The 13,294-nt window shown below is 40.8% G+C and overlaps 1 protein-coding gene across 1 annotated transcript in view; it reads right to left on the bottom strand.

Annotated features, from left to right (window-relative positions):
• The window catches only part of LOC122816340 (syntaxin-binding protein 4-like), an 869,603-nt gene that overhangs the window by 37,009 nt on the left and 819,300 nt on the right, over positions 1 to 13,294 (bottom strand). The window contains exon 19 of the mRNA XM_044089066.1: positions 3,693 to 3,739. Coding sequence (XP_043945001.1) covers positions 3,693 to 3,739 — 47 coding nt within the window. The remainder of the gene's footprint in view (positions 1 to 3,692; positions 3,740 to 13,294) is intronic.

Here is a 13,294-nt window from a genome sequence, read left to right as displayed (position 1 = left end):
AATATAGTAGTTTAAGTGTACTGTTAGCAAAGCTACTTCAATTTAGTCATCAAGTCCATATCCATGATTGGAACTAAGCCACATTTCCAGTGGTGGACCAGCTTCCCATCCCCCCTGCTCTTGCTCAAGCTGCATCTACAAAGTGGCTCTCTATTTCAAGGCCCAGAAGCGATACTTACCTGTACACAAACCATGTACTGCTTAAGTCCTGCTGCATTGCCCACAGTTACTAAATAACATAGCTGCAATGTCTGCTGTGGATCCTACCAACTGACATCCTCACATCATCTACTTCTATGTTCATTTCAACTGTGCTTAGTAGTTCTCCGATATGCCATGTACACTATGCATGAATATCCAATCGTGCACATACACTGATACTCGGCAAGCAAAATAATCGGTGACTTATAGAAAAAGAATGATAGAAGGCTAATCATAGTTGAGCAATTGACATGCCAAAGAGTCTATTGTCGTGCATATAAAAATATATGCATAAATAAGGTGCTCCTCACCAGAATAACAGTGTCAGATAATTTCACATTGCCTGTTGGAGTCTAACCAGCTTACACACATACACACACACACACACACACACACACACACACACACACACACACACACACACACACACACACACACACACACACACACACACACACACACACACACACACACACTCTCTCTCTCTCTCTCACAAAACACACTCAGAAGAATTTTAGGTTATGCACTAACCATAATGGTTGATATTTGTTGCTGTATTGTACTTCATTTCAAGAGTGTTCAGTTGGTTAATTCCTTGATTCCAAAGGTGATCTGAAATGTGTACATTTTTTCTTTAGTGCTCATACTGACCCTTAACTCAACTGTGCCACCTCGTTTTCAGTTTGCAGTTTGCAATCAGGAATGATTGAAAAAATAATGGTAGTTCCTAATCCAGTGAGTTTACTAGCATTTACATGGTTTCCATATCTATTATATGTATAGTACACGCAAGGGACCTTAAGTGTTGACCATCCTTAGGAGCTGTCAGAATCTCCCACTAAACAAGAATAGATCACGATAAAGGCTTGTAATCTTGTCTCACATCCTCACTCACAAGCAGCCCTCAGTGGTAAACCTCAACTTTCTGCAAATTGCACTGTAATAACTCCATTACTAACATTAACATATACATAACTGAGACAGTAAGCCATGTTATTATCTGTACTACTGACATCCATCCATATTCTGTTTTGTACAGTAGAGTTAAGTAATGTTTAATACAACAAAAAAGAAACAACACAGACACTACATATCACCCTGCTTTACCTTGAAAACTTGAAATCGTATCAAAAAAGTCATTACCTTTCAGACGTGCAGTATGACTGTCACCCTGGTCTTCCTTGCAAACTTGAAAACATATCCAAACAGTCATTACCTATCAGATACTGTGCAATGTACACACAATGTACACAAATCTGTTGTCTATGGGACACTACAGATTATCACAATCCTGTGATTGAATTTTAAAAGTGTTTAAAATGCTTACAGTTGAAAAGGCCCATGAAAGGTAATTGAAATAAAATAATATCCAGTGGCCATCAGTCATAACTGGATTACCTATACTTTACTAGCACTGTGCATTTAATCTAGAGCAACATTTCAAGCTCATCAATCCTTTTTACATGACAAATAACTTCTGATTCTCTCCATTTTCACAGGTTACCCTAATTGCATTGATCTCCTTTGTCTATTACCGCTGCATGTGTGATACTGTATATACACCGTGCTCTGATACACATCATCACTTACCAATACGGTTACTCATTTTCATCCTGTTTTGTACATCCTGTACAAAACTCGAGATTGGTTGTGGAACGTGATGCACCCCTCCACCCATTGAAAAAGACACTTGTACAGCCATATCTAATATACCATTTCCATGTCTGGAGCTATATTAAGAAATATGGATTAAGCTGGTAGAAAGTTAATAGAGGAAGCTACTAAAATAATAAACTAGATGGAAAGGCTTAATTATAAGGAAAATGGTTTTACTCATTGGAAGAAGGTGGGAAATTTTAGATATGACAATTATATTGCATTACTGGTAATTTTTTGGGAGGAGTAAAACTAGTGTAAAAACTGGAGAAGTAGAAAAAGGTGGTAGCTAGTAAGGGAATGCTTCAAGTGTGATGTAAGAAATCTTTACACTGGATTATCTTTCAAGAAAGAATGGTAGACTACAGCTCAGGAAATGCTAAGAAGAGAAGTATGTGCTATAGATGGAAAAGGGGTGACAAAGGTACGTGGGTGAGATATGGCCACACCACTTTGAATGCTAAAGACCATATCATTTTTTAACTAGCTTAAAAAAACACAGAGCCATAAAAAAGGTAAAAAAAAACAAACAAACAAAAAGTAAAGGTAAAGCAACAAAAAGCACCAAAGGCCAAAATGGAAAACCACAAGAAAAATGGTTTATTAAGTGCTTTTGTTCACATCTGAACAATACTTCATCAGAATGCTTGTTCACATAATAGTTCACTGAAAGTGAAGCTCATGCTTGCTGTTTTGCACAGAGCAAAGTCTTAATAGTGATGTCTTCCACTCAAAGACAGAGGTGATGCCAAATGCTGCACAAAGAGAGATTGGCTTCTTAAACATCATTTATTTATACAGGACAGTTTATTTGTCTAATCACATATATGGTTTCTATTTCAGTCTAGTGTATAACTTAAACATCTAACTGTGGAATTTAAATCCATGACATTCATGTCCTCTAAGTCTATCAATTAATGTGTACACAAGCTATGACAGGTGGTTATGGGCCACGGACACTGACATTTTTGAACAAGATAAACAGGAAAGGGGGCTGGCTCTACACACATATTTTTCTATAAGTACAGGCACTTTTACAACTTTACTAGTCTGAAATTGAGAGGACTGATGACTCCATTTTCTGAGTTGTGAGGACTTGCACCTAATTGTCCTTAAGCAAGGAATACATGAAGCAAAGTCCTCAGCATGGTGGCATGATTAATCGCTTTTCAAAAATCAAAGCTGCCTCTTTCTTTCCTCATAACACTATTATTTTTGGGTAAATCAGATGATAATGCTCCTCATCTCATAGGTGCTTTTGAATGTTACTGGGTAGGTTACTCCACAGTATGATTGAAACATGGGAAACCTGTACACATAATCTGAACTATTTCAAGATCAACTAACAGTTTAAGTGATTGCCTATCTCATTCATTCAATTGCTAAGGTAGTGAAAACTTCACCCATACAATTTATCACAAACAAAAACAGCCATTACATGCATGGCATTTTGCTGTCTTATACATTTCTACCTTAATTTTCAGTAATCACTAAAACATCCAGGCATTTTGATTTTATAGTTTCATAGCTCTCAGTCTTGTAAATGGTAATCTGCTGAGTCATCTACTATCTAATATTTTAGTTATATTCAGAGAGGCTGAAATGTAAGGTGTACAAAACAGTGTGGAAACCAATACTTCTGTATGGTACAGAAAGCTGGGCAGTGAAACCAGAGTAACTGGGGAAAGCTAAAAATTTGATTGCATTGATAGTTTATATCTTTATTCCTCATAACATTTTTGCAGAGATATGTTCTCCCTGGGGCTTCACATAAAATTGTTTTTTTCAAATGGATTCTTAAGCAACAAATGTCAAATAAGCAAGCAAACACATACCTGCTGTCTCCTTCAGCACAAGCAGATGTTAAGAAATTGTGTACATTCTGTAAACAAAACAAAGCAAAACAAAAATAATCAAAAGTCTGAATTGAAGTGCAAATTAGGTGTAAATACCAAAAAACATTGACAAGAATAGTGTGAGGTGTATAGACAAATTAAAAAGAGACCCCAGGGAAAGGCAGAAATGTAGACTTAGACAATGCATATTATTTTGTCTGAAATGATCTGCATCCCTCCTGAACAGGATCATGTTACAGGGATTGTGATAACTCAAAACAGTTATTGCCAATTTTTTAGCATTAATGTATGTGGACTTCCTACTATAAGTCCTCTGTCTATAAGGCTTCACTTCTTCTACTACCCCAAGCTGTAAGCACCAGTCTATGTTTTCCTAACTGGTGAGTCCAGTGCCAGTGGGATGCTGAAGATGGTAAATTGGGACTAGTAATATGATGCAGTGAACTATTATTTACCATTTTGTCCTAATGGTTTAAATCAACAGGTCTCTAATGACTCAAGTCATGATAAATTGAAGGCATAACTCATTCTATTGATGAAAAAATTCTTCTGTATGGGTTTATATTTGATTACACATACATATATACATATACAGCAAGGTGTATATTAGAATATTTGACTCTTTTTGAATTGTTTGGCCCCATTATTTCAGGGGGCCCTGCACTAGGCTGTGATAGGATAAATATGCCTAATGAGGGCCACAAAAGTTGCCTGAGACAGACACTACAGCAACGTACAAGATATTTTCCCTCCTGTAGTCTTGCTTCTGCAATGCTTACAGATCTTATTAATGGAGTAGACTATGTTCCCTGTCATTATTGTACTAATGGTTAGTACAGTATTCTTAATCCTGCAGTTTTATACCTCCAGCATAACTCTGTTAGCTGTTATGCTCCAATAGTAGCAAGTTTGCTGTTTTGAGTGTTCAACAGGGATTTTATCCCCAAACTGATGTTACATTATTTACATAATTTTATGTATCATTACTGTTATTGTCATGAAAAAAAAGTCGTCAAAGTAACTTTATTGTAATTCAACCATAACCATATCTTAGTAACAGCTGAATGAAATTTCGTTCCTCCAGGCTCATGCACAAAGTAACAAACAGCATAACACAACATAAAAACAACATATATCAACCAACTGAAGACCAGCAGCTTAAAAACAAATGCTATACATGGGCTACTCTCATCACCATCAACATTTTAAATCAGTTCTTGACAATCAGACCTTCCAACCACCATCCTAGTAACATCCATGCCAAAGTCCTTCCTTCCGACCCTCTTTCCATCTACAGACTTTGCAACCACCTCTACCTTCAGGCCCAAATGGCCACACCATCACCAGAAACCAGAGACCTTCATTCTGACATTACCGACCTTTCACAGTCCACCATCCAGACCTTCTTCACTGTTTCCTTCCCCAACTTCCACAGCTCAGGGTCAAATCAATCCATTTACAATTTACAAATAAAAAGACTGAGTTTAATTTGAAGCCTGACAGTAATACTATATTTTGCTGACCTTGGTATATGATTGGTTGTTAATGGATGTGGTTATAAAAATGAATAATGGAATAGTCAGTCTCAGCTAATAGGAAAACAAACACTAATAAGCACACACACACACACACACACACACACACACACACACACACACACACACACACACACACACACACACACATACACACACACACACACACACACACACATGCACACACGCACACACACGCCCACACACAAAATGAACAGCTAACGTGATATGATGTAATTTCTAATCACAAACACTTGCAACAGAACATTACCAGTTCAGGGTATGGCAGGGTAACATTTGCTGCAGTTGCACATAGGAGAAAATAATCCTAGAGAAGTGAAACAGGAGGTGGGTACAGAAATTATTCTGCTTGCCTAAAAGAGGAATAACGGTAACAGAAACCATTTGATTCACAAATGTACTATATAGATGACATAGTTTTAAAGTCACATACAGAATGTGGGGGAATGACAAACAGAAACTTAAAGATGGAAAATGGTTGGGCTGGACTGAGGATGACTTGTGAGGGAAAGCTGAACAAATTGCGTGACTTTTGCATATTGTCCCTACATCCATAGGACTACTATGAATTACCCCCCTGCATGCAATTTTTACTCTTTCCGTTCTTGTCTGGGCTATGGCTGGAAATGATCTCTAAGCATTAGTCTACTTACCCAGTTTAACAAATACATAAATAAATTAATAAATAAATAAATACATAAATACCTAAATAAATAAATACAACTGTTCATTAATAGTTATATGAGTGTAGTGGTGTGTAAGTGCTGCTGCTTCTAAGAAGAGGCCTGAGATGATATTATTATTATTATTATTATTATTATTATTATTATTATTATTATCATCATTGCAGTTTTTGAGTATTGTGAGGAAGTTCAATAGCTTTATGCAGTTTCTGCAGAAACAAACTGACTGTGGCAAAGTATAAGAATTAACTGGCTAAATGACTCTAATAATTCACTGCAGACACATGAGGTCATTGGAAGCCCTTGAAGGCAGAAACTGGTGACATGTGATGAGAATGTATAATGGCGTTCAGAAAATACTTATGCCCTTTTTGGTTCCCCCAGTCTCCTCACAGCCATTAACCTACCCCCTAATGACTCCTTTGCAGAGTCATAGCCTGCTTATCTGGTGTCCAGCACCATTCCTTGATCTGGCATGCCTGCTTTTCAACCGCTGAGTACAGGAAAAAAAGTCCATTCCTGATCTAGCCAGGTCTGCAGGTCTGTCCTTTAAAAAAGCTCTTCAGCTCTTCTTAGACTGCAGCAAACTGCTTGCTATATTTGTAGCATGCAGTTTGCTGCATTTTATGACATGCATGGAATGCTAAGGTGCTTTAAAAAAGGAAAAAAAAGCTCTTCTTTAATTTTAAACTGTAACAAACTGTTTGTTACAAATGTAGCAAGCAGTTCACTACATCTTAAATTAATGAAAAAGTTTTTATGTCACAAAATGAGCTCAGACCACAAATGTAATACTGGTATTAATGAATGTTGATAAGGTATTGAAGAACTGATCATGCTCCCAAACACTTTGTGCCTGGGATGGTTACCCCATTTACCCCAGGCTAACTGCTCTTCTGCTCCTTTGTCCTGCACTTCCTGGCATCTAAGAACAATTTGACATGGGAGGTAAGAGTTGTTGACTGTGATTAGTCAGAAGATTTTACCAGGTTTCTTGTTTCAAATGAACTTACTTCAGAGTAGAATGGTCTGTTTGATGTTATTTTCAATACCTCCAAAAGACACACACACACTCTCTCTCTCACACAGCAGGAAGGGGTTAACAATATCTTTTCAGTACCAACACCCCTCCTTCCTGATTTTATTGCAACACATTGACATCAGCTAAACCAATCTGGCACACCATGAAGACAAAAAAGAAGTTATATACTCACCATAACCTTCCATGTTTGTTGTCTATCTTGCCTTCATTCTTTGGTGGTTAGGTTTGGAACTGAGAATCTGTTCTGACTCGACCTATACTAAAGCTTGAAAACTTCCAGTGGCTCGAGGCAATATCTTATCCCATCATGCTTAGGGACATTACCCAGATCTTGTTTGCAACTACTGAAAAGAGTGACAGTTATGCACATATAATAGTACATAGATAAACATGTGCCACCTCGGACTAAGAAGGAAATCAGAGAACATGAGTTCCAAATCCAATAAAGACTTCTCGATCCTCAGGAGCGAAGGTTGGAGGAAGGAGGGTGGGATGCAAGAATGAAGGTGAGATGGACAACAAACATGGAATGTTATGGTGAGTACATAACTTCTTTATGTTATGTTGTCCTGTTTCATCTTCATTCTTTGCTGGTTGGGACAGCATCCCCAGCACCTTCTTTCCTGGGTGGCTCAAGGGAACAAACTCTTCAGAACAGTGGATCCAAAAGAAGCCCTGTTCCGAGAAGCCAAGTCTACTTTGTAATGAGTGATAAAGGTATGAGGTTTTACCCACGTCACTACAGCACATATTGAATCCATAGGTAGCCTAGCCTGAAAAACAGATGAGGTTACAATGGCTCCTGTTGAATGACCTTTTATTTTTCCAAGCAGTTGTATGCTTTGGGAAGTATATGAATAAGTAATGGCGTTAGTTAGCCACTTTGACAGAGTGACTTTTGATATTGGGGCACCCTTCTTTTTATCTGAAAAGGATATGAACAGTTGATCAGATTTCCTGAATTCTTTCATCCTGTCCAGGTAGAAACCTAATTGCCTGAGTACATCCAGTTGTTGTAAATTATATTCTGCCTTGTTGACATAGTTTGGGAAGAAAACAGGTAGCTCAATAGACTGATTCAAGTTTGTCTCGGAGCAAACTTTGGGTAGGAATGATGGATTAGTTCTCAGGGAAACTGTCTTTATGGAAAAGCAAGTAGGGGGGACATATAGACAATGCCTGGAGTTCTGATACCTGCCTTGCTGACGTGATGGCCACCAAAAAGACTGTTTTCCATGTTAGGAACTTCAGATGACAAGATGAAGCCAGTTCATATGGTGGCAGGATTAGAGTGGACAGTATCAAATTGAGGTCCCAAGGAGCTGGTGGTTCTTTTACTGGGGGTCTTGGCAAAAAGGTATCTCTCAAAAAGGCCTTGCACAGTCTATGGGACATAATTTTGAATCCCATTTCTCCAACATGGTAGTTTGATATAGCAGCCAATTGAACTCGTATGGTAGCTGCTGCTGCACCTTCATTGAAAAGTTCTGCCAAAAAGTCTAAAATAGAAGGTACAAGGGCCGTGAAAGGATCAATGTGACTGCTGAGAGCCCAGCAGGAAAACTTTTTCCATTTACTAGCATAAAGCTTTCTAGTTGTTGCCTTATGGGATGAGATCAGAATATGTTTCACAGCAGTGGATACATTCGGAAGCCTGGGTAGGAGTGGAAGTGGAGCAGCCAAGCTGTCAGTTTGAGGGTTTTTATTGAGGGATGGAGTGTTCCTCATGGATGAGTCAGGAGGTCCGGAACTGTGTCCAAAATCCACAGATTCTTTTGCAGATGGACCATAGGAAGGGGAACTGAATTTGACGAGGCCAGTATGGGGCAGTGAGTATTAACATGCTACTCAATGTGTTGGCTTTCTGAAGGACTTTGGGGATCAAGGGAAATGGGGGGAAGGCATAAAGGAGACCTGGGTCCAACTGTGTACAAGTGCATCCCTTGGTGACTCCTGGAGGGGGGATTCAGGGCAAAGTAGCTGCTGTACTTGGCATTCATGGACATGACAAAAAGGTCACAGCAAGGCTGGCCCTACTTGCGAAAAATCTGTTTTGCAATTTCCTGTTTCAGGGACCACTCATAAGGCATTGGAATAGCTCTGCTGAGTTTGTCTGTTATCACGTTGGATTTCACTGGGATAAGCATTGCTATTAGAAAAGTGTTCAGAAGAGATTGCCCACTGCCATACTCTTTGAGCTTTCTGACATAGGGGCAAGATCTGGTTCCTCCTTGTTTGTTTATATACCACACGACTGACATCTTGTCTGTCTGGATTGCAATTGTTCCTAGTGGAAGGGAGTTGTGAAATGCCTGCAATGCCAACAGCACTGCTCTCATCTCTAGGACATTGATGTGCAAGTGGTTCTCGTATTCCTGCCAAGCTCCTTAGACAGTTTTTCCAAGATATGCTTCCCCACCCTATCTGGGTAGCATCCATGGTCACTGTAGCTATTGTTTGTGGGAGAATGAATGGTCTGCCCAGAACCACCTGAGTAGAATGAAGCCCCCAGCATAGGTCCCACTTGCAGGATTCAATTATGATAATCTTGTGGGACATGGGCAGCTCCTGCATGGACCATTGGGTGAAGAGTAACCACTGGAGGACTCTCATGTGTAAGCGTCCAAGAGGTACCAAGGTTATCGCTGCCACCATGGTACCCAAGATCTTTTGAACCATCTTTGCTTGTACTTTCTTCTTTCTCAGTAGGTTTTTTACTTGTTGGTGTAGGATTTGTATCCTGTCAGGAGGAAGTTTGGCTAACAATTCTCTTGTGTTTAAGTCTGCTCCTATAAATACAATATGTTGTGATAGCAACAAGGCAGACTTTTTAAAATTTATCATAACGCCTAGTTGAGAGCAAAGGTGGATGGTGGTGTCTCTTGCTCTGCTAAGTCGATGCTTGGTGGTGGTGGTTAGGAGCCAGTCATCCAAGTATGGAAACACCTGAAATCCTACATGCCTCAAGTGAACCGTGACTACTGCCATGCATTTGGTGGACAATCTGGGGGCTGTAGTGAGACCAAAGGGCAGATCTTGAAATTGGTAATGACTGGTTCACAGCCAAAAGCGTAAGTGACTCCAGGATTGTATGCATCCTAGAGATCTATTGAGCACATCCAATTATCTTTCCCCAGAAAGGGGAGTATTGACTGCAGTGTCACCATCCGGAACTTCGATTTCTTTACATACGTGTTTAGTCTGCTGAGATCCAAAATGGCCTTCCAGTCCCCTGTCTTTTTTGGCACTAAAAGAACCTTGAATAAGTTCCGGATCCAATTTGGTCTACAGAAATGTTTTGGATGACTCTTTTTTACTAGCAACCTTTGAACTTCTAGGATTGCCTGGTCCCTCTGATTGGGTGGAACATCTGGGACTGACCTGTTTTCTAAAGGGGAGAGGAAAAAGTTATTTAGTAGCCTCTGGATATGATCACTTATACCCATTTGTTGTTTAGATTTAGCCAGGTGTTTGGGTACAGTGAAAAGAGACCCCTGACTACCTCCAGAGGTGGACAGACAGACCTCCTTTCAGGAGCGTTGGAAGGGCCTACTAAGGAATGTATCCCTGTCAGCCTGATTTTGTGGACCCCCTCTGCTGTGAGGTAAGTGTCTTCCATTGCTGTTTCCCCCTCTGCCTCTGGGGGAAGAATCATCACATGCATCTGGAAAGGCTCTCTACGACTTATGGAACCACATTTTTCCCCCCTTCTGTCCTTTGGGGTAAGGCCTGCTAGGGAGGGAAACACAGACTCCCATTGCAGAAAGAGTCTTTCCCTCTTGCTTGCACCTTGTCAGAGTCTCTTTCACTTTTGTCCTAAACAAGGATGAGCCATTGAATGGAGCATTGATAAATCACATAAGCGCATCCAGGAATGCCTCCTTAGGGAGATTCCTGTACCCGCTGCCCTACTCGCTCCATCGGTCCCATAAGAGATAAGCCGCATGGAGGAGTTTACCACAGAATTTAAGGTAGCAAGCTGAGAGGTCACCTTGTCTGAAACCCCTGCAGCTGTAGAACCTTGGAGGGTATCACCTAACTCCTTCAAGAGATCCCTCTGATGCCTAGTAAAATGGGTCAAATAATTCAGTGACCTAAGGGTAAAGGCTGCTGATGAAAAAATATGCTTTCCGTACCTGTCCATTGTATGAGATTCTTTATTTGGCAGATGGACAGATGAGGAAGTCTCAGACAATTCCTTTTTGGTATCTGCCGCCACCACCATAACATTTACCAGGACATATTTTGTGAGGAATTCCTTATCAGATGGTGCTGTGATAAATTTGTTCAGCCTCCTCGGAACAGGTTCCACAGATTCTAGAGATCCCTATGCCTTTTGACTGACTACGTTTAGGAGTTGATCGAAAGGCGGAGTCACAAGAGGTGGAGGGGTGAGACCCAAAAGCCTCCAAGTACACAGAATCATCCTCAGAAGGGTTAATGGACTTCCAGCCACCTCTCTGCTTAAGGATTTCTAGGATGTCCGTAAAGGAGACATCCTCAGATGGTGACTGTGAGTACCCTTTTGAATCATCTAGGTCCATGTCTGAATTGATAGACTCCTCGGGTGAGTCTAGATGTTTCCTCTTACATGTCCTCTTCTAGGGACCTCTCCAGAGGGGTACTTCGAGGAGGTTTTGGAAGAGTTGGTTTCACCCAATGGGGCATCCTGGGCCTTTGGGTCTCCACGCCTGGGGGGGTGAGATGGTAAAGAGGCAGTCTCTGGAACTTTTTGGGGAAGAGTGTCTGGATCCGAGAGTGGAGCCATCTGGGGTGACAGCACTCTCCTCATGACCTCGAAGGCACCACGACCCTGCTCTGAGGGAGTCTCCAGCTCTGAAGAGCCAGGAGACTGCCCTTGAGCCAAGGAGGTGGGCTCCGAGGCCGATGTAAACACTGAGCTCACCTGCATCGAGGCCCCAAGAGTTAGATTCAGATCAGACAACTGTCCAACCTGACTCTCCTCCCTGGAGCCGACGGGGGGAGCATCAACCCCTAGACCCCTCAATAGACGAAGGCAGTGAGAAGGTCAGAGAGGAAGTTGGGACCAAAGAACCTGAAGCAGGTCTCGTTCCCAATAGTTCCACTGCAATCAGATCCAAGCACTCTGGCTCTGAAGCCACAACATGGGTTGGAGGAGGAATCGAAGAAGGGGGAGGGATGGTTGCTGGACCCAAATCCTTCTGGGCTGGGCTCAAGAGAATCTTGGCCAACGCCGGTATCTGTAACAGCCTCTTGACTACCTGCACCACATTGTCATCCAAGAGACTCCTGGAGGACTGAGAGGAAGGGACGAGGACCTGATGGATTGTAGTATAGGAAAATGCATTACTGAGGAGACCAGTTCCAGAACTGGGGACCGGCTCCAACTATGACTCTCTGTTGGCTCCGAAATATCTAGTGGAGCCAAAGAGATACCTGTTTTGGGACAGAAAGCCTTTGAGTCCATGGATGAATCTTTTGGGTGCTTCTTTCATGGCTCAGATGCTGGAGTTGATGAAGAAACTCTCTGTTTTCCTTCCAGTGCCTCAGAAAAAGGAACTTTTAATAATCTCCTAACTATTAATTTATTTTTCCTGTCCAATAAAACTCTGGAGCTAAAAACTTGGCAAAAAGAGCATGACTCTTGCAGACGGACAGCACCTAAACAGTACACACAGCTGGTGTGTCCATCTGTCAAGGACATATTTTGGCTACACCCATCACATTTGTTGAAGCCTGAAGGCTTTGTTTCCTTATTGTCTTTAGACGTGGCTATTGACAGAATAAACACACACTACCAAAAACTCTATAGAAGAAAGAGAAGCTAACAACACCTTTTTTTTTTTTTTTATCAACAACAACCACAATGATCACAAGGAAGTAGGAGGAAAGTAGAGGAGAAGTCTCTAATTTAAACGACAATCTCATCTAGTCAGACGAGAAGTCTCGAACTTAAACGATGACTCCTCACCAGAAAAATGGGTCAGAGAGGGAGGGGAGCCCTCTAAGTTAAATGGGCTGAGAATGAGCCCTCTAACTAAAATGGACTATGTTAATAAGGGGAGGAAACAAAATATTTTAGACTTACATGGAAACTCTCTAACTGAAGGAGTTATAAATGGGATAGGAAGACAAAATGGCCTAGCGAAAAGGTGACAGCCAACAAGAAATAACTCAAATATTGCAATGGTCAAAGAAGCTATCTAATACACTAAGAAATAAAAATTCAGCAACACAGTAAAATGTTTTAGCAAAAACAGTAGTAGAATAAAGAATAATGATTCCACTTAGTCTGGAGCCTAGTAGGAAGCACCCAAT

This window comes from Protopterus annectens, chromosome 12.part0 (assembly GCF_019279795.1).
Source record: "Protopterus annectens isolate FY-2018-M chromosome 12.part0, PAN1.0, whole genome shotgun sequence".
Classification (NCBI taxonomy): domain Eukaryota; kingdom Metazoa; phylum Chordata; order Ceratodontiformes; family Protopteridae; genus Protopterus; species Protopterus annectens.
Note: the sequence above shows the minus strand (reverse complement) of the source record. Positions and strands in the feature narration are given on the sequence as shown.